Source organism: Lichenostomus cassidix, chromosome 21 (genome assembly GCF_008360975.1).
Source record: "Lichenostomus cassidix isolate B80296 chromosome 21, HeHo_3.0, whole genome shotgun sequence".
NCBI lineage: Eukaryota > Metazoa > Chordata > Aves > Passeriformes > Meliphagidae > Lichenostomus > Lichenostomus cassidix.
Window position 1 is genome coordinate 958,001 of NC_139501.1, and position 24,087 is coordinate 982,087.

At 46.0% G+C, this 24,087-nt stretch overlaps 1 protein-coding gene across 7 annotated transcripts in view; it reads left to right on the forward strand.

Moving 5' to 3' along the window:
• The window catches only part of RERE (arginine-glutamic acid dipeptide repeats), a 164,905-nt gene that overhangs the window by 92,371 nt on the left and 48,447 nt on the right, over positions 1 to 24,087 (forward strand). For 6 of the 7 annotated variants that reach the window (XM_085079931.1, XM_085079926.1, XM_085079930.1 and 3 more), the window contains 4 exons: positions 7,799 to 7,847; positions 10,055 to 10,179; positions 10,926 to 11,025; positions 16,681 to 16,779. In XM_085079931.1, the coding sequence (XP_084936057.1) occupies positions 7,799 to 7,847; positions 10,055 to 10,179; positions 10,926 to 11,025; positions 16,681 to 16,779 (373 nt within the window). Of the gene's footprint in view, positions 1 to 930; positions 1,070 to 7,798; positions 7,848 to 10,054; positions 10,180 to 10,925; positions 11,026 to 16,680; positions 16,780 to 24,087 lie in introns of those variants that run through there. The other variant, XM_085079932.1, reaches the window with a different exon arrangement.

Here is a 24,087-nt window from a genome sequence, read left to right on the forward strand (position 1 = left end):
CCCAGCCAAGGCCCCTCAGCCCTCATGCCTCTCCCCGTGCCTCCATCCCTCCTTCATCCCCTGTGCCTCCATCCCTCTCCCCGTGCCTCCATCCCTCCTTCATCCTCTGTGCCTCCATCCCTCTCTCCGTGCCTCCATCCCTCCTTCATCCTCTGTATCTCCATACCTCCATCCCTCCTTCATCCTCTGTGCCTCCATCCTCCCTCATCCTCCATCCCTCCTTCATCCTCTGTGCCTCCATCCCTCATCCCTCATCTCTCAGTGCTTCCATCCCTCCCGCGGGCGGGAAGGACTCGGCTGCTCCCGGCTGCGTTTGCGGATCCCCGGCCGGGATTTATCTGTGGATCCCGGCTGTATTTGCAGATCACCAGCTGTATTTGCGGATCCCGGCTGTATTTATTTGCAGAACAGGGATGGCGTGGGGAGCCCGGCTGTGTTTGCGGCTCCCCGGCCGGGGCTGAGCGCTGTATTTGCGGCTGGCCGGCCGGCATTTACCGTGAGGGGAGCCCGGCTGTATTTTCGGATCCCCGGCCGGCATTTACCGTGTGGAGAGCCCGGCTGTGTTTGCAGCTCCCCGGCAGGGATTTACTGTGTGGAGAGCCCGGCTGTGCTGGCAGCTCCCCGGCCGGCATTTACCGTGAGGCGGTTCCCCGGCCGGGGCTGATCTCTGTATTTTCGGCTCCCCGGCCGGGGCTGGTCGCTGTATTTGCGGCTCCCGACTATGTTTATTTACGGAGCAGGGCTGGCGTGGGGAGCCCGGCGGTGCCGGGGAAGGAAGGGAGGGAGGCAGGGAGGGAAGGCGGAGGGAGGGAAGGCGGAGGGAGGGAGGGTCACAGCACATGCTCAGTGCCGCCGGTCCGAGGGCGAAGTTTCTGCGTTCTGCGTGCGGGCTTAGGTCACAGCACAAGCTCAGTGCAGGCTCGGCGAGGTCTCCCAGCCCGCATGTGCCTCCATTTTGAGTTGGTAGAGTGGAAAAGGCAGAGTTTGAGCTGCTAATAGAGGGCTCAGCCATCCATCCCAACCCACAAGCGCCTGTCATAGTCATGGATGATCCATTCAGCCCCTGCAGGTAGGCTACATCACTCCGGCCTCCCCGAAACCACGGTGATTTTTGCTGTCGTTCGTGACTTCTGCAGTGTTTCTGAGATCATTTCATTGCTGTTGCATGTTCCTCAGAGCCCTGGCAGCAGGGCAGCAGCTGCTCCCGGAGCAGGAGGGCACTGCAGGGCTCAGCCTGCCGAGGGGGGCACGGGGCGAGGCGCTGCAGTGCTGGCTTTGGGGTTTTTTGGGATTTCTGCGGAGCTGTCTGCATGCAGGTGTGAGCAGCTGCAGAGCCTCCCTGCAGAGTGCAGATGAGGGAATGTTTGGCCTGTTTGGATGCTGAGAGAGGAGGGTCGTGGAGCAGCAGCCATTGGTTGCTGGGAGGATGGGTGGTTCTCTGCTGATGGAGGGGCAGTGATCCCGCTGACACTTCCCCAAGTGCTGAGGAGAGGAAGCTGCTGTGGCTGTGTTGGCTTGTCAGTCCCATGCAGAGCATGCTGGTGCATCTGGGTTGCAGCACTGTTGCCTTGTGCAGGAGAGCTGCTCAGGGAGAGCTGTGCAGGCTGGCAGAGCACAGTTTGGGTGATGGAATAAAATGCTGGGCTTGGCTGCTGGCTGTAACAGGCTCTGAGGTCCTTGTGGGACAGCCAGCAGTGCCACTGCTAAATAAAACTGGGTTTGAGAGGCCTTGGGTGTGCTGGGGGAGTAAGCACAGTTGTGCAGTGTGTTGTCATTCGCAGAGGTGTGGATTCTGTGACAGTGGGGCTGTCCTGTCGTGGTCCTGCAGAGCTGAGCTCACCCCGAGGCCTCTGGGGCTGCAGAGATGCTTCAGCCAGGGAAACTTGTTTGGGACTTCCTGCAGTGTTTGGATTGAAAGGTGACAGGAGTGTTTGTGCTGCTCACAGTGACATCTCTGAACTGGAGAGCAGGAGGTTGGCCCTGTGCCCTGCACACGTTGTCACTCACCTGGGCAGGGGCTGTGTCACTGGGCCTTGGGGACACGAGGGACAGACAGCAACTTCTCACATGGGCACAGGGACAGGACAAGGGGGATCAGCTTTTGACTTAACAGAGCCGAGATTTAGTTGAGAAATTAACAAGAAGTCCTTTACTGTGAGGATGCAGATCCCTGACACAGAGTGCCCAGAGAAGCTGTGGCTGCCCCATCCCTGGAAGTGTCCTAGGCCAGGCTGGACAGAGCTTGGAGCAACCTGGGACAGTGGCAGGTGTCCCTGCCCATGGCAGGGGTGGCACTGGATGAGCTTTACAGTTCCTTGAAACCCAAACAGTCTGTAATTCTTGTCAGAATCTGAGGAATGAGTGATGAATAAACCTGCAGAGTTTTGCCCATGACAGTGCCATGTCCATGTCTGTATCCTGCCCTTACCCATTTCCTTTCATACCTGCAGAGCATAGGAAATCAAGAACACCTATTTTGTGTGCATCACTGGTCACTTCTGCCATTGGCTGAAGCAAAGTCCTGCTGATGACTACAGAGCTCAATTTCCTGGAACTTCAGTCTGGCAGGATCACCTCTGCGTTTAGAGAGTATCTCCACAGGCCTGAGCTTTGGAAACATTCTTATTCCTAATAAAGGAGCTGCTTGAGTTCATGTGCAGGAATGTGTCAGTGCTCTGCAGGAATTCAGGGATGTGGCAGCTTGCGTCCTTAACATTGATTTTAGATGTTGACTAGCAGATGGAAGAGAAGGGGTTGGGCAGCCAGCTGAGGACCAAGCAGCTCCTCAGGTTGGTGTGCAGCAGGTGCACAAGGCTGTACACCTCAGTCTAAAAAAACACAAAACAAGTAGAAAACCTGCCTGCTCCCCCCAGCCAAGGAAAACCCCTAAACCTTGCAGCCCTCCCCCAGAAAATCCAGCCCAAGAACAGCCTTGGTGGCAGTAGGCTAAGGCTGGCTGTGAGATATCTTGGTGCTGGCAGGACCTTCAGTGCTCTGAAATGCCTCCTTGGGCAGCCTGGAGTTGTGCTCCTGCAGTTATTCCATTCCTAGTGGAGAATTTTGTCCTGGCTGGATGCCCAGCAGATTCTCCCAGTGCAGGGACTGCTGGTAGGTGGTCTGGTGAGTTAATGCCACTCCAAACAGCTGTTAGAAATTGCAGATATATCATGGGAAGTGCTTGAATATTGTCCTTTGGATGAGGAATAGTCTCTTCCCTTGGTTCTGCCTTCATTTCAGCTTTTTTCCTAGGCATAAATCAGTAAGATTACCTCTTTCCCCTTCTTAGCAATTCTTTAGGATGTAATTTGTTTTAATTAGAGCTTTGTGTTTCCAGGTGTGTGATGGAACTAGGGATACCTTCATGCTTCCCATCCTTCATGCTTATCACATTTACCACGAGCTGTTGCTCTCCGTGTTTGCTGTTCAGGGAAGTTGGAGATTTGTGTTGTCAGGCAAGTGAAGAGCCCAGAGGTTGATCATTGCATCTGATCTGATGAAACTTTCTGAAAACTTCCCTGCAGTGCTGCTGCCCAGCTCTGCTGTCCTGCACATGAACTGGGGCTGTGCTGGAGAAATGGAGCTGCTGTGGTGTTTAGTGTGCTTTAATAGTGAATATTTGCTCTGGTACTGCTTGGCCATTTTAGAAACTGTACAGGATAAACGGCATCATTCCATGGATTCAGTTAGACATTTACTCACCAATATAAATGCTGCTTGTAAGCAACATCCTGGTTCTATCAAATTCACATGTAACCAGATGAAAACCTTTGCACTATGCGGTGGTTCCCACTAATTAACTTTTTTTAATTTACGATCAAAATGTTGGTGTCTTCCTTATCTGGAGATGAACAAGTGTTAGAGAGATCTGTGGAATCTGCCAGCAAAGTATTCCCCACACAGGTAGTTCCTGTGTGCAGAGAACACTTCCTTCCTTTGCAGTAACTTGGCTGAATTATTGTCACCTCCATCCCACCTTCTGACTAGGGGACAACACTGAGGACTCTATAGGCTTTTTTCCCTTCCTCTATACACATGATGAAAAAATAACGTTATCTTGAAAAGGCTTTTCCTGTGTGACTCAAACTTGTGCAAGTACTTCCTTTTGCAAACAGCCCAGGGTGCAGGGCAGCCTCCACTTCCTTCTCATGGTGCCTCTGCAGCAGGCTGGAGCTTGCTCTGGAGATACAAGTGTTGGTACATGTTTATTCATTCCTGCTTTGGATGGAGCAAGCACTGGGAATGTTCCCTTATAAGTTCATTTGCCAGAAATACAGGTTGGATTTTTCACTCAGAACAAAAAATTGCTTCTGCCTTTTTTTTTTTTTTTAAATTATTTTAGCACACAGTTATAACAGGTTTTAAATTAGGCTTAAACTTACAAGAGACAAGAATGTTTTCTGAGCATTAAGATTCTGTTTCTGTGTAATGAAATTTAAAATCTTGCTAAAGAGAAGGTGTACAATACAGCTGAAATCAGGGAACTTGTTCTTCTGAGGTATTTAACTCGGGTTTGTGGTAATTGTGGGATTTTTTTTGTTAAAGGTTGAGTGGCTTGAGCGTGTTTGTCCCTTTTGTGTTTTGAAGTGTGCAGCGTATGAACATGACATGCCTAAGATAATTTTGGGTTAAAATTAAGGATCCTCTTGGCTCAGTCTCCTGCCTCCCAACAGTGACCATAAACAGATGCTCTTGGCTGCAGTGCCAGTCGCTTTCAGGCCCTGATAAACTGTTTTTTAATCTGCTGAGGTTGGAGTGGAGTAATTTTGTTCTCTCCCATTTTGTCCCTCTAGAGATGGAACAAAATGATCCTTGCCAGATGTTTTTAAAACTGCCTCTGAAGAGCAGGGGTCTTTCATCTTGGGTATTTGGACTATTTGAATTAAAGGATTTTTAAAAAAAAAAAAAACCCTTTTCTTGGGACTTTCTTGGTAGTTTCTATTAATTTTGAAAACCCTTTTTGGAGAGTTCCAAAGAGAACCAGAAACACTGTTTGAGAGGTTTGTGGCTGAGCGAATTGGCTGCTTTAAAAACCTTCTTCTGTTGAAGCATCCCTGTAATTAAATCAGGGATCACCTCAATCTGCGGAATCAGGGACGATGGTGCCTGGCTGGTTAAGTGGGTAGCACAGAATGCTGTCCTGGGTGTGACCTTGGGGTTCTGGTTTTGTTTTGGGGTTTTGTTGTGGCTTGTTGTTTGAACTGTAATGGTAGCACTGAGTTATTTCCGTGGGGTTAGAGCAGTGCTGGCTGGCAGGAGATGTGCAGTGTGGGGAGAGCTGGGTGACCACGGCTCAAGAAATGAACCTGTGAAGAGTTCATTTCACAGGAACATTTCAAATGAAGGAGCTGCAGGAGAGCAGAGTGGTTCTGTGTGGGGCTGCAGCAGTGCCACCTCCCTCAGCCCTGTGCCACTCAGGGTGACAATGTGCAGTTCCTGCAGAGCAGGGCTGCTGCTGAACTCTGGCAAACAGGAGAGAAGCAGCAGCACCACTACTGAGATTGCACCGTGCCAGGGTGTCCCTGACCCTGCAGGGCTGTCAGTGTGTGCAGATCCTCCAGCCTCCTGGCAAAGGCTTTCCCTGGGTGAGGAGCTGGCTGGGATTCACCCCAAGGACAGGGCAAGGTGTGCAGGAACCTCCAGGTGCCTTTGGCATCTGACCTCGGCAGAGTTTTGCTGTGAATCCCCAGCCTTGGATCCTGCCTGGCTTTGGGCATTCTGTGACAGCGAGCCCTGAGCCCAGGGTGTCCCCAATGCTGTTCTGCTGGCCTTTGTGGCAGCTGAGATTGCCATGGTCCAGTCCTTCATGGCAAGAGACTCCTACACTTAACTGAGCCCTGCCTACTCTGGCTTTACCCGAACTCCCCCTGCTCTGGGTTTACCTGAACCCCCTACTCTGGGTTTACCCAAAGGCCCTGCTGTGCCAGCCTTGGTGGAAACGGTGACTCTGGTGTGACCAAGAAGGCAGGTGACAGAGGGGGTGAAGGTGGTTTCTGCATTGGAAGCTGTCAGGAACTGCTGTGCCAGCCTTCCTCCCTCTTTCCTCCCTCCCAGAGCTGGGAAAGGAGGGCTCTGCACAGCCTGGGTTGTCTCAGCCCCTTCTTGTTGTCACCTCGGAGCTGTTTTGTCTCAGTGGTGCTCCTTTGGCCTTGAAGCTCCAGCCTCCCCTGCTGTTTCCCAAGGGAGAGGACAGAGCTGCAGGGCTGTGCACATCCTCCCTGCTCGGGGCTGTGTGGGGCACGACTGGGGATCACAGCCTGCTGCTCTGCCCTGCTCTGCCACACGAGCCTCCTGCCTTTTTGATATTCCGGCGCTGGCTTGCAGCTCCTTTCTGACCAGCCCCTGTTTACTTTGCAGAACACAACGTTGCCATGGCAACAGGTTACTTTTCAAAGGGAACATCTTGTCATTATATTTAATCCACTGCAGCTGAGGAGGACTGAAATATTAAGTTGTTGTTGCTATGGATACTGCTTTGTTACAGCAGTTGCTTTTGTGTCACATTTCATATACAGTGTTGGCTCCTTTTTTCCCTTTCCCATCGAATAAACACAGGATGCCATTCCATTCTTATTGTAATTGCTCTCACCAATATGATTTAGCTTCAAATCTGCAGTGCATTTTAGTTTCCATAGCAAGAATTTTTCTTTCCATTTGAAACCCATTCCCGGGGACGTGGAAACAGTAAAAATTATGGAACAGATTGTGTGCCCTTGAGGAGCCATGGGCTTTGTGCTCTTTTAAAATCCAAGTGGGATGTGGAGCAGCCTGCCAGAGCTTCCTGCACAGCAGCTCAGCTCAGCTCTCACCTTTTGGGCAGGGGAGGGAGCACCCTGAGGTGTGAATATGCTCAGGACATGATGCTTGGGTGATGGAAAGACACAGAAATATTTGTCCACACTTTGTGTGGAATGGTTGGAGAGCCCACTGAGATCCCACAGAAGGAGCTGGGAGCAGAAGTCCCATCCCAAACTTTGCTTTTAACTTTGCAATTACTTCCAGGATGCTCTAGCCTTGATTCTTGAATACCTTATTTATCATATTCAGTGTGGTGCAGCTGAAGGAATTGGGAGCTGGGGGATCCTTGGTTCTTCCTATCTGAGCTGAAGCCAGGCTGATGCTCTGTGTGGTGCAAACCCTGCTGGGCAGCCTTGGCTGGGTGCAGCTGCAGGCAGGGATGCTGTGATTTCCCCTTGCCCTGGTGAGTAGGGATGTGCACAGCCTTAAAATGAATTCTGGGAGCAAAGGAAGAGCAGCAGCATTTTCTGTTGTCAGCTTCCTCTTCCTTCCTCACAGGGAAGGATTCTCACAGCTTGGAGCTGGAAAAACATAACCTGGTATTTAATGTATAGCTTTGTAAATAGAAAATTGATTTCCTGGTTCAGTCATTTCATTGCATAACCTGAAAACAAGGGAACAGTGTCAGGTTGTCTTGCAAAAATATGCATTGGGGGAAAACATTTTGACATGTTCTCATTGTTTTCCAGAGGCTTTTGGCTCATGTTTGGTGTGGATTTGTTTCCTGGGGGGATGGCATTGTCACAGCACCATGATGTAAGATGGAATATGGCAAACCCACACTGGAGGGACCTCAGAGCTCATCCAGTCCCTGCCGAGGGACACCTTCCATGGGTTACTCACTGCCCCTGAGCAAATCCCCTCTTGTTTTCTCAGTCGTGTTATTTCTGCTCCTGTTCCATTTCCATTGGAAATGCAATGACAAAAAATAGGCAATATGAACCTGAATTTCATCCATTGCAATTCTTTCTCATTGTCTTTTTTTTTTTTTCCTGTATCTTAGGAGGCTGAACAGTACCCAAGGTGAAATCAGAGTTGGACCAAGCCACCAGGTAAGGATTTTGTTTGTATTCTGATATCCAAAGATGCTTTTGCCTCTTGGTCTGTTCAGTTGTTTAAAACTGCATGTGTTCAACTACAGTGAGGCTTTTAGAATCATCTCTAGATGACTCACTTCAATGAGTTCTTTAGAATTCCTTAGCTCACTTACTGAGATTTTTCTGTGTCAGATGTTGATATGTTAATGATTTTTAGTAGCAGAAATGTTATTGGGTTAATTCTTGAATAAGATTGAGGGAATCTGAGTAACTGCTGGAAGTTAAAGAAGTGTTTTAAGTCATTTGGATTGTTAAAATAGAAATTGAGAAAGCTGCTCTGTGTTCACACACTGGGAAGCAGAATAAGGTTAAGACTCTAGATGTTCCTGGTATGTTAATTCTAATATGAGAGAAATCCTTCATAAACATTGGAAATAATCTGTTCTTAAAGAGTATTAACATACAACTTGCCCTGGTTCATGGGGCCAGAGCTGTGACTGGGAACTGAGGCCTCTCCTTTTCCTGAGGAATTGACTTTGTGGTGTCCAAGTGCTGGATTTTTGCATCCAAGTGATGAATATTCATTGAGACCCTCTTGAAAACCTTGTTTAATAACTAGTGAAAGTCAATATTTGTGGAACTGATGTCACATTCTTAAGGATGTTTTGCCTTCAGAGGAAAAAAGTCCTTGGCAATTAAACCTGTAGTGTTCTTTTCAGTAGTCATAACAAGAGTACTGCAAATGATACCTTCAAAACAACTTTCATCTCAAATTGTCATCTAATATTTTGGCAGGCATTAGTCACCCTGCTGTAAGGTATAATTACCATATGCATTTATGGATGGAAAAAAAAAAGGTGGAAGAAGGTCCATTGATGGAGAATACTGTTAATTCTTACTTGCTTCATGTTTTAGACTTCCATTGTTCTCTCACTCATCCTTGTTTCTGAGAAATGTCATCCCTGGGAGGATTTTCCCAGCCTGTTAATTGGTGTGAGGTGTTGTTTGTGGCCACAGGGATGGCTGTGGCTGTGCTAGGAAGTCAGGCTGAGGGTTTGGTGTTCCTGCTCAGTCTGATCTGTCCTGGGGAAGGTGTGGAGAGGTGTCTGCTGGTGACAGGGTGGGGATGGCTCAGGTTGGACTTGATCATCCTGGAGATCTTCTCCAGGCTCAATGATTCCATGATGAAGGGGAAATTGCTGCTGGGAGTAACTGCAGTAATTAAGCATTTTGCAAGGGTACAGGAGGCTGAGCATGGGTTTGTGCAGCCCCTGGTTGCTGGAGTGCCTCTCTCTCCCAGAAATCCCATCGGGTATAATGCTGGCTTATCCCTTTCCAGAAGAGAAGTTCAATGACATATCCATTTTCCCAGGCAAGAAGTAAAATAAAGTACAGATTAAAGAGCAGAACATGAAAGACATCTGAACCTGTGACTTGTAATTACTGGTTATGTATAAATGTTGCCTCTCAAATACGTTTAGCGTTGTAAGTATGGGAGGTAATTACAGGGCTTAAAAGCTGTTTCTGAAGAGGCTCTCAGCTATCTCATCTCAGAGCAGTAGATGACTAAAGATGCTAATTGGGTCTCTGGATAGAGTGTAATACTTATTTAGAGGCAGTGTTCATTTCGCTGAGCTATCTCCCTTTCAGGAAATGTCTTTGTTTCTCTTTGGAGTTCTAATGATCTACTGAGCATTTAATTTTAAACTTAGTGTCAAATGTGTAGGGTTTCTTGCTGATTTAAAATGGGACACATATGGTAGCTACCTTCTTGCCTGGTTTCCTGTGAGTGTTTCAGCCTGGCAGGATCAGTTGGATCAGATCCTTGAGACACACTCAGGCTGCTGTGGCTGAGCAGGAATTGTCCATCAGCTCTGGGCTCCCAAAGCACGCAGGCCTGTGCAGTACAGAATGCTTTCCTTTCAAGCTCTGCTGTTTCTGTGTACAGAAGGGCTTCACTGGCACTGGGCTGAGGTGGTGTTAGCCCTGAATAATTGTCAGGAAAATCTCTGCCCTTCTGAAGGAGTGCTGGGTAAAGGGAGTGGGTTGGGGATCGATGACTCAGTGTCCTCAAAGTTCTGAAGCTTGGAACAAATCCCTTCACCACCTGTTGTCTGAGTATCTTCCATCTACCAGATCATAATATTCCAGAGAATTTATGAACCTGTGGATCTTCCCGACATTGGGAACAACTGTCATGTCTGTATGAACTCATTTTCCAGGCCAAGCTCCCTGAGCTGCAGCCGTTCCCCTCCCCGGATGGGGACACGGTGACCCAGCACGAGGAGCTCGTGTGGATGCCAGGAGTCAACGACTGTGACCTGCTGATGTACCTCAGGGCAGCCAGGTGAGCTCAGCCACATCCTGGGGTGCAATGTGCTGTCCCTCTCTGTTCTGGGGTGCTCTGGGTGCCACTGGCATGGGCTGAGATGTGCAGCTGCAGACAAGAATGCTCAGATTTGCTGTTGGCCAGCACAGCATCTCCCAGCAGCTGTGGAGCTAAAGTGCAAAGGCAGCAGTGTGTGCTGGCAGGGAGTGCTGTGGGGTGGTGACAGGGGAGGAGCTGCTGGGACAGCACAGGATCCTTCAGGGAATCCTGCTGGGAGCTCCAGTTGGCATTTCAGTTCTCCTCTGGTTTGCTGGTGGATCCAGCAAACCCACTGGAGGGCTTCATCATAATTCAGAGTCTCAGTAAATTACTTGTAGCTTGCAAGAAGTCAGAGACTGGGGAATCTGCAATTTCAGTCTGTTTTCTGACTATAAAACTAAGATGACAGCACTAAGTTTGCTGTCTCTGCTGAGACTCTGTTCTGCTGTCTGCAGGTTTCATCTTCCGTAATCCTGAGCAGGCTCTGCTCCTATGGCAGTGCAGACTTTTGACTGATGAAAGCAAATTAGATTGGATTTTAATTCTGGATTTATTCCACGTGCTGAGGTGACTCAGCCTTGCAGTTCCGTGGTGCTCTGCTGTCCTTGTTCCCCGGGCTGCAAGGCCCTAAAATGAATGATTTAAGGTGCAAACACAGGATTTGTGTGCTGCACACAAACCAGAGCAGCAGCTGAGGACTGACCCCTTTCCCTGGCACTCTGCAGGAGCATGGCAGCCTTTGCAGGGATGTGTGATGGAGGATCCACAGAGGATGGCTGTGTTGCTGCTTCCCGTGATGACACCACCCTGAACGCCCTCAACACGGTAAGGGATTCCTTCCACCAGCCTGGGCTGCTGAGAGCAGGTAAAATGATTAGAGCAGGTTAACCAGATTTTGGGATCACGTTTTTGGTAGTGGCTCCCTTTCAAATCCCAGCTGATTTTCCAGTCTCTGAGCTGCAGAAGTTCAGGGATGAACTTGTGGCTGGTGCCTGGAAGGTGACCCCAGGCAGTGTTTGGGAAAAGCTGCTCAGATCAGGGCCACCAGCTGGAATGGTGACTTCCTCAGCTGCCCCTGACCTGGCCCTTGGTTCCTGCATTCAGCCCAGCTAGTCTGGAGTTTTAACCAGAGTTAAAATGCCTGCAAGGAAAATGTTCCTTGTGTTGCTTTCCCTTGGGCTGCAGCCCACCTGACTCTGGTGCCTCTCTTCTGTGCACTTGGCTCAGTTGTTCCCTGACATCCTTCCCAGAGACTCACATTTCTGTTAAGTTCAATAATCATTAAAGAGGTTTTGGAATTGGAATTTCTTTCCCCTTATCTATAATAAAAGCCTAATGCAGAAAATTCATTTAACTTCACTGCTTTTCTATCTACTTTAATTACTCCTTTTAATCGCTTGGCAGCCTGAGGAATCTGCAGTTGCACTTGTAGAGTTCTTGCTTCTGAAATTAGATTAGTCCCAAAATATTTTGGTTTTGTTCTTCTGGTTCTTTTCTCTTTGTGTTTCTAGTGCATGTCTATTTTAGTAAATGCTTTCCTTGTCCACTTTGAATTTTTTTTAGAAAAGAGTTTCCTTATAAATAATAGTTCTGTCAGGGATATTTTAAGAAACTTTGACTTATTTCTGAGACCCTGTTTTTTTGACTTCAGACAGTTTAGGTGGGTCACTTGTCCTGACAAAATGGTACCTTTTTTATCTTCCAGTTCACCACCTATTTAAAAGAGATCAGATTTATCTGATAAATGATTTGTGAGCCTCTTAACCTGCACTAAGTTGTGTCTTTGTTTAGAAATTACCATATGCAACCCAGAAGATTAATGTAAAAGAAAATGGTCTGGTATGATTTCTTATTATGGAAATCCAATAAACTTCGGAGTAGCACTGCACATAAATCAGTCTTGACAAGCTCCTTTGCTGCTGTTTTATTTATGTAATAACAGGTGCTGTAAGACTCCAGAATGATTTATTGTTAATTATACCAGATAGAAATGAAGATCATGGAAGGCACAGTGCAACATGCAGACATCACATATATGTATTTACACCTCAGCTCATTGCAATGATTATTCACTCAACATTCCAGGTGAATTCCAGCTCCTGTTCCTTCGTTTGGCTGTTGGGGTTTGCTGCCACATTTGTCACTGTAACCCTTAGGAAGGAAATGAAGTTTTCATTAGGAACTGAAGTTTTCAGTTGGAGTTTGCTGCTCTCCTGATGGGTGCTGGTGTTGGGCTGGGAGGGCTGGAGGAGGACACAGCAACTCCTGCAAGTCTGTCACCTTAATAATGGTGAAAAAATGATCCCAGAAAGTCATCCTGCTCTGGGGGGGGAAGGTGATGTCAGATCTGACAGTCCAGGGAAAGGTGGAATGTGGGGAATATTGAGCACAAACCTCATTGCTGCTGCTGGCAGTGCTGAGGAGGCAGAGCTGGGGAAATCTCGGAGTCGTTCCTTCCCCTCCCTCCCTTCCTCCTCTTTGCCCTCCAGACTCTGATTCTGCATCAGATGTGGTTTAAGATCCTTTCTGTGTCCAAACAGTGCAAAGCCAGACACTCATGACCTCTTTTATGCTTTTGCCCTGTTCCTGCTGGTCAGAGGTTCTGCAGCTCTGTTCCCAGAGATCCCAGGTCAAGCAGGAATTAATTCACTGCTTTGTGCTCAGTTTTGACAGACTTGCAGAGGAATAATTCATTCCCAGTGTTCAGCTTTGCCTGGAGTTCTGATCCAGGAGTGAGTGTGAGCATCAGCAAAGCCTGGAACAGACTGGGGCTGGCTGGGAACAAACTCAGTGTGGAACTCAGAATCTCTGAGATTTTGGGCATATTTGTGCTGGGGAAATGAGAGCCAGCCACTCCTGTTTATCCTCACATGGTGAAAAAACAGCCCCACTTCAGCTGCTGTAGTACTCCATGTGGGAGAGGCCAAACAATGAAATGCTAATATTGTGTAAATCTCTCTTTACTAATAGTGTTGTTGTTCCTCTCCTGGCTCTGCTGCATGGGAACTTGTCATTATGAGTGACAAACATGACAGCCTAATCCCAGCGCAAGGAAATCCACTCCTAACTAAGATGTCACCCAGACAAATTACTCCCTGTTTTAACTTGCCCTTAGACCAGATTTTCTTGTTCATTAACTACAGACAAGGTTGAAAGCATAAAAAAATTATTTAAATACATGTTAGCATTACTTCTTATGACTCGTTTTCCTCCTGGATGAGTGGTGATGAGCAGCTGCTGCTGGTTCAGCCGAGCAGGGCAGCTCTGTGGGCAAACACTGCCCAGGCCTGCCAGGGCTGAAGCCACCTCAGTGCCAGGAGACCTTTTGGCCACTTGGAATTTTCATTCATTCATCCTCATCCTTGCTCTTAGGGGAAAAACTTCAGCACTTTTATTTGTGAGACGAGTCAGGAAGTCTTTTTGCAGAAACTGTTGAAACAGGCAGATCAAAAGGGCCAAAACCGATTGTTGTTCAAATTTTGGGGGAATATGCAAAATACTTGTATTTTTTGGAAGGTTTAAGTGCTGCTGCAAGTTTTGCAGGTAACTGGGGAGTTCCTGCCCTGGCTGTGTGTGGAGCACTGGCTATGCCTGTGTTGCCCCACAGCTGTTTGCAGCTGCATTTTGGGCTGTTTGGCAGCTCCCTGGCAGTGCCAGTGTGTGCAAAGCATCACAAATATCAGACTTCTTCATCTTCAGCATTAGCATCAGCTATTTAGATGCTTAAAATAAATTAGAACTGGGGGGAAGAGATGGAAGACCTGCTTTAAGGTTCATTCCAACCCCAACCAGGCTGGGGTTTGTGATTTTGAGTTCAGTAAAACTCTGATGAGATAGCAGCAATTTCTCCTTGGAGAAAAAGGCTCTGGGATCTCACTGTTCTTAATGGACTGCAATTATTTAATATTGTGGCCTGAATGCAGCCTCAGTGAGATGGGCTTTTCAAGGGACATCATAATGACTGTAATTGCCAAAGGATGCCTTGCTGGAGCAGGAGCTGCCAGATGCAATGCCATTCTGCTCTAAAAAGGTCACAGGAAAGGGACATTTAAATTAAGTTATAAATTACAATTGAAGAACAATATTTTGATGAGCAAGCCCAGAGATGTCAGAGCTGCAAGATGTAATTCATGGGTTCATTACAGACTAGAGGTGCCTGACAGCTGAGCCATGCCAAAGGAGGATTTATTTGCAGCATCACCCAGACAGAAATGGCAGCTCTGCTCAGGGCTGGAGTGGGAACTGGGAACCTTGTGGGAATGTGCAGCCTTGATGGTAAAATACTTGATGGTAAAACACTCTGGCTTTCTTTAATAGCAATACAAAGGAGGCTTTTAGACATGTGCACATTCAGATGTTTTCTCTAATCCTGTCCAGTGATGCAGAAGTTGCTGCATTTTCTGTTTTTGAGTACATTTGTGTGGTTCCCTTTGTTGCTGTTGTGTACAGAGAAAAAGTGACAGTGGTGCCAAATTTGGATGGCAGAGTTAATGCTAAAAACGGTGATTCTCTGGAGAATAACCCAGTGTTTATAGGAATACCTGGAGAAGTTCAAGCGGAAGTTAATGAAAGCAGAGGCAGTCATCATTAGCTGTTATTTATATGTTTGAATCTTGCCAGTAAAGTGCTCAGAGATATTAAATGACTGAGAGTAAAAAGCAGAGAATGAGCCAGATTGGAACACGTAAATTTAACTCCAGCACTTAGAGAAAATCTTTTTCCTTTTTGCTGCATTATCCTACTCCTGACATTTATAAAACATTTTTTCCTCTCCCACCTGCTAAAAGTAGCATTTTTCAGGAGACTGTGAGCCTGACTCAGGTCTGTTTTCACATGGCTCTTCTGTCACGTCTGTGCTGATGGGGTTTGGGATTGTTATTAATGGAATTACTTGGCCAGAAGTTAATGCTTATCTTTGCTGCTGCTGCTGCTTTGGGACAGCCTTGATGGCCTGTAAACTTTGGTTTTTCTGGAGAGGTTGCCTGTCAGACCAGGCTGTTCTTTCTGGGCTTGTCTGGGTTTATTTTTTTTAGCAGATTGAGCTGCTTGGGCAGTGGGGCTGCCAGGGAAAAACACGTGTTGTCCTTGAGGCAAAAGCAAGATGCCCTCCAAGTTACAAAGAGGCTTTGGCATTGCTCGTGTTCTGGGAGGGAGCAGGGAGGGGAGGGAAACAGGAGCAGCATTCTCTCCAGCACTGCCTCTTTTCTGAAGTGAAAAATCTTCACTTAGGCAGTGGCATGGGCAGAAAAGAAGCATTTGCAAGGTGAGCTGGCAAAACAAACAGAGCTTTTTCCTTTGAGATGGATTTGTTCCCAGTGCTGGAGTGCACACAAGGAGGAGAATTAATGTGCACCCAGCAGAAAAGGCAACATCTTATTTTCATGCCTGTAAGTAGGCACTGCATACCACAGGAGCCTTAGAACTGTTTTGAGTTGTGTTCTTTTGGGCAGTTCTGGAGTTTGAGCAGAGGCAGTGAGGGTTGGCTCAGGTCCTGCCCAGGGTCACCTCCATCCCCTGGTGTCCCCAGGGAGTCCCAGGAGCAGGAGCTGGGCAGGGATGCTCTCCTGCCAGGCAGGGACAGCCAGGGCTGCTGGTGGCTCTTTGGTGGCTCTGCTGGAATGTCACCTCCCAGAGCTGGGGCTGCAAGGAGGGACCAGGATGAAATGAATTTTGGAAGTTGAAGCACAGTTTTCTTTGGCTCCCCTGCAGGAATTAGTGCAGGGAATCAATCACTGCACCCAGTGCCTGCAGCCTCCCCCGAGGTGCCAAATAAAAGCTGAAAATTAATAGAAAACCACTGTGGCTCAGTTTTCTTTCTTGTCCACATTCTGTTTCCAAGCACTCGTTTCACTGCAGAAACACCCTGTTTGCTATTGTTGTTTTAGTTGTTGGTGAGGGAGAAAACAGTTCAGGCTGCCAGTTAAAGAACATTTCTGTTTGTTCTAAAAACACACTGCAGGTAACAAGCAGAGGTCTGTGCCCAGGAGTGACCTTTTATTTTTAGAAGTACTTTTTTTTATTCTTTAAAATTCCCTGAAGCATTCAAAGCTAATGAATGCCCCAATAACTTGGTGGAGGGGGAAGAGCACCTTCAGCAGTTCAGATCTGCTCCTGCTGACGACAGGAGATTTGAGCCAATTTGTGTGAAGTATAACCCATAATGTATGAATTTTTTCTTTATTGTGGCTGACATCCCACTGAGCTCTGTGAGTGGAAGGGAAGCAGTGTGGCTTTGGCTTAAACATGACCTGGGAGAGGTTTAGGGAGGAAAGGGAATGCACACTTGCTTTAATGCTGCTTCTTCCACTGATAAAACCTCAATTACCCTTCAGGTTGTTTAAATTTCACTTCATATATCAACAGGAAAAATAATTAGGCAGAGAACATCTCATGTGGCTCCCTATAGTGGTTTTTTTTCCCTCCAATATCAGATCACTGCTAATTCCTTTGAATGATCTATTTGTCTTCTTTATTTTTCAGCTACATGAAAGTAACTACGATGCTGGGAAAGCCCTGCAGCGCTTGGTGAAGAAACCTGTGCCAAAGCTGATTGAGAAGTGTTGGACTGAAGATGAAGTGGTAGGAAATGATTTATCTCCTCCAGCCTTTATAGTTCATGTTGCTTCTCTTGCTTTTTTGTGTTTGTTTTGTTTTGGCTTTTTTTTTTCCTAAAGAGGTTATCTTTATGAGCAAGAGGAGGGTGGGTGTGTAAATAAATTACACAGACATGGTATATAAATGAAAGTACAAGGGTATATAAATGAAAAAATCTGATCAAGTGCAGGACAGAATTGCTCATGGAAAAGTGACAGGAGAAAAGTTTGGTGGTTTTTTTTTTTTTTTTGCCTTGTGTGAGTCAAGTTTAAGCTCGTTATTTGGTGAAGTATTTAAAGAAGTAAACAAAAGTAAAAATGAGGTCTTGTTAAGCTACTAATAAAACAGGCATCGGTGTTAGAAAATATAAGTGATTAATGGAGGAAACCTTGATGGTCTCTTAGAGCTTTTAATTATTCAGGCAATGGCTGGAGAGATTTTCTAAGCTGCAGGTTCTCTGCGAGGCTTTCAGGGAGCTCTTCCAGCGCCTGATGTGAGCTTTGCTCTCTCCTCATTTCAACCTTTCTGCAGAGCTGGAGGAGGCTGAGGAGCCCCAGAGCCCCAGTTTGGGGCTGGAGCCACAGCCCAACAAAGAACCTTTGTGGCAGGCAGGCAGGCAGGAGGATCATGTGCTGGTGCTGGCAGCCACGCCAGGGGAGGAGCAGAGCCTGGGATGTGTTCTGCTGAGAGCTTCTGCAGTTATCTTGTCCCAGAAGGGAGGTTTGTGCAGGGAGCTGACAGCTGCAGCAAATCCTCAGGGTGCTCAGCAAGTTTGGGTTCAGATGGCTTCAGCCTGTGCTCTCTGCAGACATCCAGGGGCCAATTGTGCCAACACCTCTCTTTTTGCCTCCTGTGTTGCTTTTTTCCCTTGTAGCTTTTTCCCTCTCCCTTTTTTCCATCAGCTGCCCTGAGCTGTGAGTGCTGGAGCTGCTGCACTCAGGGGTTTTGATGATCAACCCCTGTTAAATGAGACAGAATCGAGCCTTAGCAATGGAAAAAACAAAGTTTATTGAAAAGTGAAGCACTGCTGCAAAAGCACAGCCTGTGAGCACAGAGTAATGATCACTGACTCTATAAATCATTGTCAGCCCCAGCTCATTTTATCATATTTGTTCTTGTTCTGCTCCATCCAAGTTTCCAGAAACACTTGGCAGCCCTCCAGGCTGGGCAGAGCCAAAGATCAAACTGTGCTCTTATTTATAGACAGCAGAGCTCCACCTGCACAGCCTCAGAGCTGCTGGGCCCTGGAGCAGCTGTGCTGCATTTCCCAGCATTGGGACTCTTGCAAGGGAAGTTTCCTCATTGTTGGCTCTGTGGAACTGAGGAGAGCTCTGCCTGATCCCCAGGGTGCTAAAGCTGCATAGCAGTTCTACAGGGAAGGATTTGTCAGGAAATTCTGATGTCTCAAACCCTAAATCTGGCCAGAACAGTGAAATTTGGGTGATAGACTTAACTTCATCTCAGGGTGGCTCCACTGATGTGCTGGGCTGAAAATCCCAGAGTTCTGAGGGAAATACAAGACCCACGTCCAATTCCTGTCCTTACTGGGGCTAGACTTGTAATAACCTCTTCTTGTAGCCCAGCAAATGTCTGCTTAAACTGAAGTTTAGCAGTTGGATAAATAAGCAGATCCCACATCTGATACAGAGCTTTGGTCAATTCATCTGAGCTGAGAGAGGTTTTGTGGTGTGGGATCAACTGAAATAATAGCAACAATAACAATATTAATAGTAACAACAATAATAATAATAGTACCACCAAGCTTTAAACTTTTTCTGTGGACTCTCAGTTGCCCAAAGACAAAGCTTTTGTTTTCCATCAGAGCAGCTCTGCTGCCTCTGACCCACCTGGGAGGCTGCTGGGCAATATCAGACCTGATTAAAACAAAGGATGGGAGTTGTGTTATTTTTACTGCTGCTGATGTGGTTGCAGATGTTGAGATGGAATTAAACAGGATAAAATTGGCCACTGATTGAATGACATGAAGGTTTTGTAAATATGAAGACGGAGGTTTGTTGTCTCCCTCGTGTCTCTAAACCTGTGGCTATTTTTAAACCTTTTTTTATCCCAGTATGTAAATTCAGTGGCACAGGGTGAGAGGCAGCATTGCACAGTGCCTGAGAGAGTGGCTGAGGAAACTTGTGTGTGCACAGGCAGCCCTGAGCAGCTGCTTCCTGTTTGTAAAGACTCCTTCCCCACCTGACAGCAGCAATTTCCAGCAGAGGTTTGATGGTTTCTCCTGTATTGCTCATGAATTCAGTTCCATGGACAAGCTGGAGCAATTGAGTGGCTGGTTGAGGTTTGTTGTGAGCACAGCCCAACATCAGCATCACCTGCAGTCCAGGGAACATCTACCAAGACAGATTGTCCTTAGAAAATTTCTACATCTTGTGACAAAATCTCTGCAAAACTGCTTTTGTATCTCAGTGATTTCAGTACAATTCTGGCTCTGCACTTGCTCCAGGTCCAAAAATGAGCTTCCCTTTCAGATTGATAACGTATCAAAGAGCTCTAATTTATGCAGGGAAATGGTCATTTTTAGTTTGGTTAACTTAATGGAAAGGTTTTGTGTTCCTGAGTGTCTCCTGTGCTGGGAATGTGGAAGGAGAGAAGCTGATTGTGACTTCCTCACCCATCAGCTCTGATCCCACCTCTCCTTCTCCTCTCCTCATTCAGAATGGTCTTTTTCCTCTCTCTTCATCAAAAGTTCTAACAAAATCAATAGTGCTTACAGGAGAGAGAAATACGAACCAGAACTAAAAGAACCTCCAGTTTATTAGGTTTTTAATTAAACATGATGAACACATTTTAAATACCACAAAGGCCTGGGGCTGAGCTGCATCTAATCGAAACAGATTAAGTCACCCGTCCACACTCGGGTAGTTATTAATTCTGTTTACTTATGCATGCTTGCTACAGGCAGAGTTTGCTGCTGCTCTGCTGCAGTTTATTGCACAGGGATGCTCTCCTGCATGGAGCTGTGCTCCTAATTAGCATTCAGATGTTGATTATGAACAACACTGGTGAGGCTTAATTGAAGCACCTTTGGAACTTGGGGCTGTGTCTTCCAAAGTTAAAGGAGATGTGGGTGAAGCAGAATGTAAATGTTCTTTATTGGGCAGTTCCTCCTTTTTGTTCTGCACTGTGTTCCATCCATGTTAAATTCTCCAAGGAAGTTGCCAAGTTCCTCAGGAAGGTTTTTTCACCTTGTTCATCTCTGTGCAGAGCTGTCAATGCCACCCTGTGACATCCCTGATAACTGCCTTTTATCTTGAAATATTCTGCCTTTTAAATATTTCACATTGCTCTTGATGTCGAGTAGTTGAGGTAAACAACCTCCTCAATTTATGTGCAAGGCTAGTTAATCCTTGCTGGTGCTAAATCTTAATTGGCCGTGTACATCGATTTACAAGTTCATAAATTTTAAAATATCCACACCTGGCTTCGGCTTAAACTCATTTATCATAAAATACCAGTGGAGATCCTTCTGCCAAAGAGGACAAGATACAGCAAACTGCTTCCCTAATATGTTTGCAAGTGTTTGTAATCCAGCGTGGCAGGTCAAGGAATTACTTATGCAAAACCCACAGACTTATTTGCTTGGCTTCTTTGCCCAGAATCATCCTCACATGTCTCTCCTCCACCCTTTTTGGAGAATGTGCTCATGAAAACATTGTTTTCATGGCTCCTTTGAAGCCAGGGCTCTTCAGATATGCTGGGAGACAGAGCTGCTTACTGGGGCAAAAATACCATGAATTTTATTTACTGTTTATGTGGCAGCTACAGAAAATGGAATTCATAGCCAGATTGAAACAGAGCCTCTGGAATAGTTGAGTGGAAAAAAATCATCAAGGGATATTGGAAAGCTGAGCAGCATTGCAGGGCTGCCTCCTGGAGTGGGCTTGGAAGGTTAAGACACCTTAACTGAGTTGCTGCTCAGTTTTATTGTTTTACCCACAAAAAATAAAAACTGCAGCTCCCCAATGGAGTGACAGTCCCAGTAAATGAGCATTTTCTGGAATTTAGCAATGCAGACACATTTGCAAGTCTGTTAATCAGTAGCAGTTGAAACTTAGCTGAGCAGTGAGATAAAAAACCAGCAAACTCCAATTGCCATGGCCTTGCAGGACCTGTGTTTTAAGAATAAATAATATTTTAGTTTAAGCACGTGTGGGAAGGTCTTGTCTGTGTCTTATTCCAAGAACTCGGAGTGGAAAAGAACCATCAGCCCTCACAGTCAGAAGTGACCAATGAAGGATGAAATTATTCTGCTTGGGGAAAAAAGTTGTTATTTAAAGGTTGCATAAAATTATAGTTACTGAGTAGTTGGCAGGTTTACAAAATGCTAAGGTGCAGTACAGCTAGAAATACAAGGTGTATTACAGCTCAGAAAGGGGAATGCAGTTTAAACACAGGTTCCTAGATGAAAGATAACAATCTTTTGTTTGTGATTAACTTGCATCAGTCTTTGATCCAAGCCCTGGTTGAAAGGATCAATACTGCACATACAGCACCGAGTTTATTGTCAAGTCCTTTTGGAAATAAGGCAGTGAATTAAAAATCAATTATACGTGCAGAAAAGTTTGTGTAGGGCAATCAATTCTGTCCTTTTAGTTTGCCAAAAGATTCCATTGTTTAACCAGCTGTGAAAAGGAATGAATTTTAAAAGCCTCCGGCAAATGAGGGAGCCCAAATGGGGGGGAGGGAGATTAAAAAAAAAATTATTTCAGCATTTCATGTTCAGCAAAGGCTCTTCAGGGATAAATCTATAAATCCTGTCAGTGACCTTGGCTTCAAACAGGGTGGTTTCAGTGCTTTCCCTAATCTTGATCTTTGCACAGCTGCCAGAGAAGTTGCTGTTTCCTTGACAATATCATTTTTGGGTTTTGTTGAACTGCCATATGCTTCTCGATTCGCCGTCTCTCTGCCTTCATGAGGAATATTTTTATCTATTAAGCACTTACCGTGCTGCTGATCCCCAAAATCATAAATACAACAACTCTTTCCCCAGCCAGCAGCCAGGCTCAGGAGCTATTTCAGTGTGGGGATGGAAACAAAACTCCAAACTCCGTCCCCAGGACAAACCAAACCATCCGAGGTGCCTCCAGGAGCTGCTGCTCTGTTTGCTCTCCAGAGCAAGGTCTGCAACCCCTCAGCTCCCTGTTGCCAAGGGGAAGGAAGGAATCTGCTGCTTGAAAGATTAATAAACACGACAGCAGCTGATTGTTGAAAAACCCTGTTTTTCATCTCATTTCCAAGGGCATCTTAAAAATGGAGCTCCTTTGCACTGGCTGGCTCTCTCCATCATCTGTGTGTTCATTTCAAACGGGAGCAGAGTGCTAGGATGTGAGGGATTGAGTTTGTCCTCCCAGAGGGCAGATTTTATAAATGGAGAGGCCAGAAGAGCTGTCCTGATGTTCCTTAGCAACAGGGCTGAAGTCACTCCGGTGTCCCCAGCCCTGGGCAGGCAGCAGGAGGTGACAAATGCTGGGGACAGAGCGAGCCATGGCTCCTGCCTGGAGCCTTTGGTGATGTCCTGTGGGTGACACAGCTCTGCCTGCACCACCCTGACCTTTTAGCCAGATTGTATCTGCTCAGGGAGCCGGAATCTGGGATAAATATAACCTCCTGCTAGATCCTGTTCTTCCCCAAAAGGAAACTGAGTCATGGCTTTAGAAAGAGCAGCTGGACAGTGCAGGGATCATCAAAATTCAGGATTTTCTGAGCTTAATGCTTTTGCCACAGCAAGAGAGCCAAGGGAGGGATTGTAATTCACCTCTGTGGTTCTGCTGAAACCTCTTTGCCCTGTGTCTGAATTTTGGGGGTGGGAGCTTGCATCTTGATTTAATTGTAAAACTGACTTATTTACTCTCCATTTCTTTGTACAAACTTAATTTCCAAATTCTAAACTTAATTTATTGATATAATCTACGCTCATTAACGCTGTGATTGACTTTTAAAAGGTTGATAGTGTCCCTAAGATACATTTCACAGGTTGCTGCCCATTCTGAATCAAATACAGTAAATTACCTGAGAGGGATTTCTGCCTGATGCTCATTGGTGTGCATTACCCCAGCTTCTAGGACTGTATGAGTTTTTTCATGCTTTTAAACATTATTTTATAATTTAAATAGAAGAAATGCTGGTTACCTGTCTGTTTTCAGGTTGTAGTTGCTATTACTGTTGTTGTTGTTTTGGAAATGCCATAAATAGTGTGATTTAAATTTAAGTTCACCTTTTCTGATAGTTAATGAGGGGTGACTGCTCTGTTGGCTTTTGTTATTGGCAGCATCCAAAGCTCTTGAGTTGATTTAAAGGTATTTCTATTATGTCATTCCAGCAGTTTGGCTGAGTTTATCTGTCTTGCAGGTTTTAAGAAATTTAATTTATCTGCAGGATCCTCACCTCCTCAATACCTGAAAGGGCAATTGGAATATAATAATAAATAATGGTAAAGTGCTTTGATATTTTTCTGTGTTAAGTGTATGGTAGAAATCTTCAGCTTCTCTCCAAGTGATTTTGGCTTAGTCCAAGTTGATATAGGTAGAAGTGTTTCCTTTTCAAACACTTAGGTTGGAATTACACTTTATTAAACTCCCAGGGCCTGGGAATGGATTATCTGACACGGCAAATGTCTGCTTTGTTTTGGAGAAGCTGTTTGCTGTCTAAATGGCAATTTGCTGTTCCTAACAAGATTGCTTTACAAACACAAAAACCCCAACCCTAAAACAAAGCAAGTGCAGACAGATGACAGCATTGTCTGCAACCTGACAAGATGATATTTGATTTCTGAGGTTTTTTTCCCTGGTAGTTTGGGTCTCTGTCTGAGTGTTGACTTTGATTCTTTGTTTGAACACAGAGCCTGACAGCCCCAAACCCCCAAACTTTCTGAATGTCACTGAATTCTCTGTGTTCTGCCCAGCAGCTTAGCTGAGAATTATTTGGTATGGCCCAGTGGCCACTGCAGCAGCAAATGACAAAATGCTCTTCAAATGGGTGTAGTGACATAATTCCTATTGAAGAAATGTTGATTACTGTCACAATGTGGATGCTCTGTGTGCTTTAGTGCTCAGGGCTTATCTTTCTTGCACAACACAAGCAGTCTGAATGCCAAAATACACCTCATTTGCAAGTGCTGTTTGCATGATAAATTTTATTTTTCTAATCTTCCCTATCAACAGAGCCAATTTTTTTTTAATCTTTCCGATGACATAAAAATGCATTTTAATGAAGCAAATTATCAAGCTTTGTCTCTTCTGTGTATGAGCAGGGCGGCCACATTCAATTAGGCTG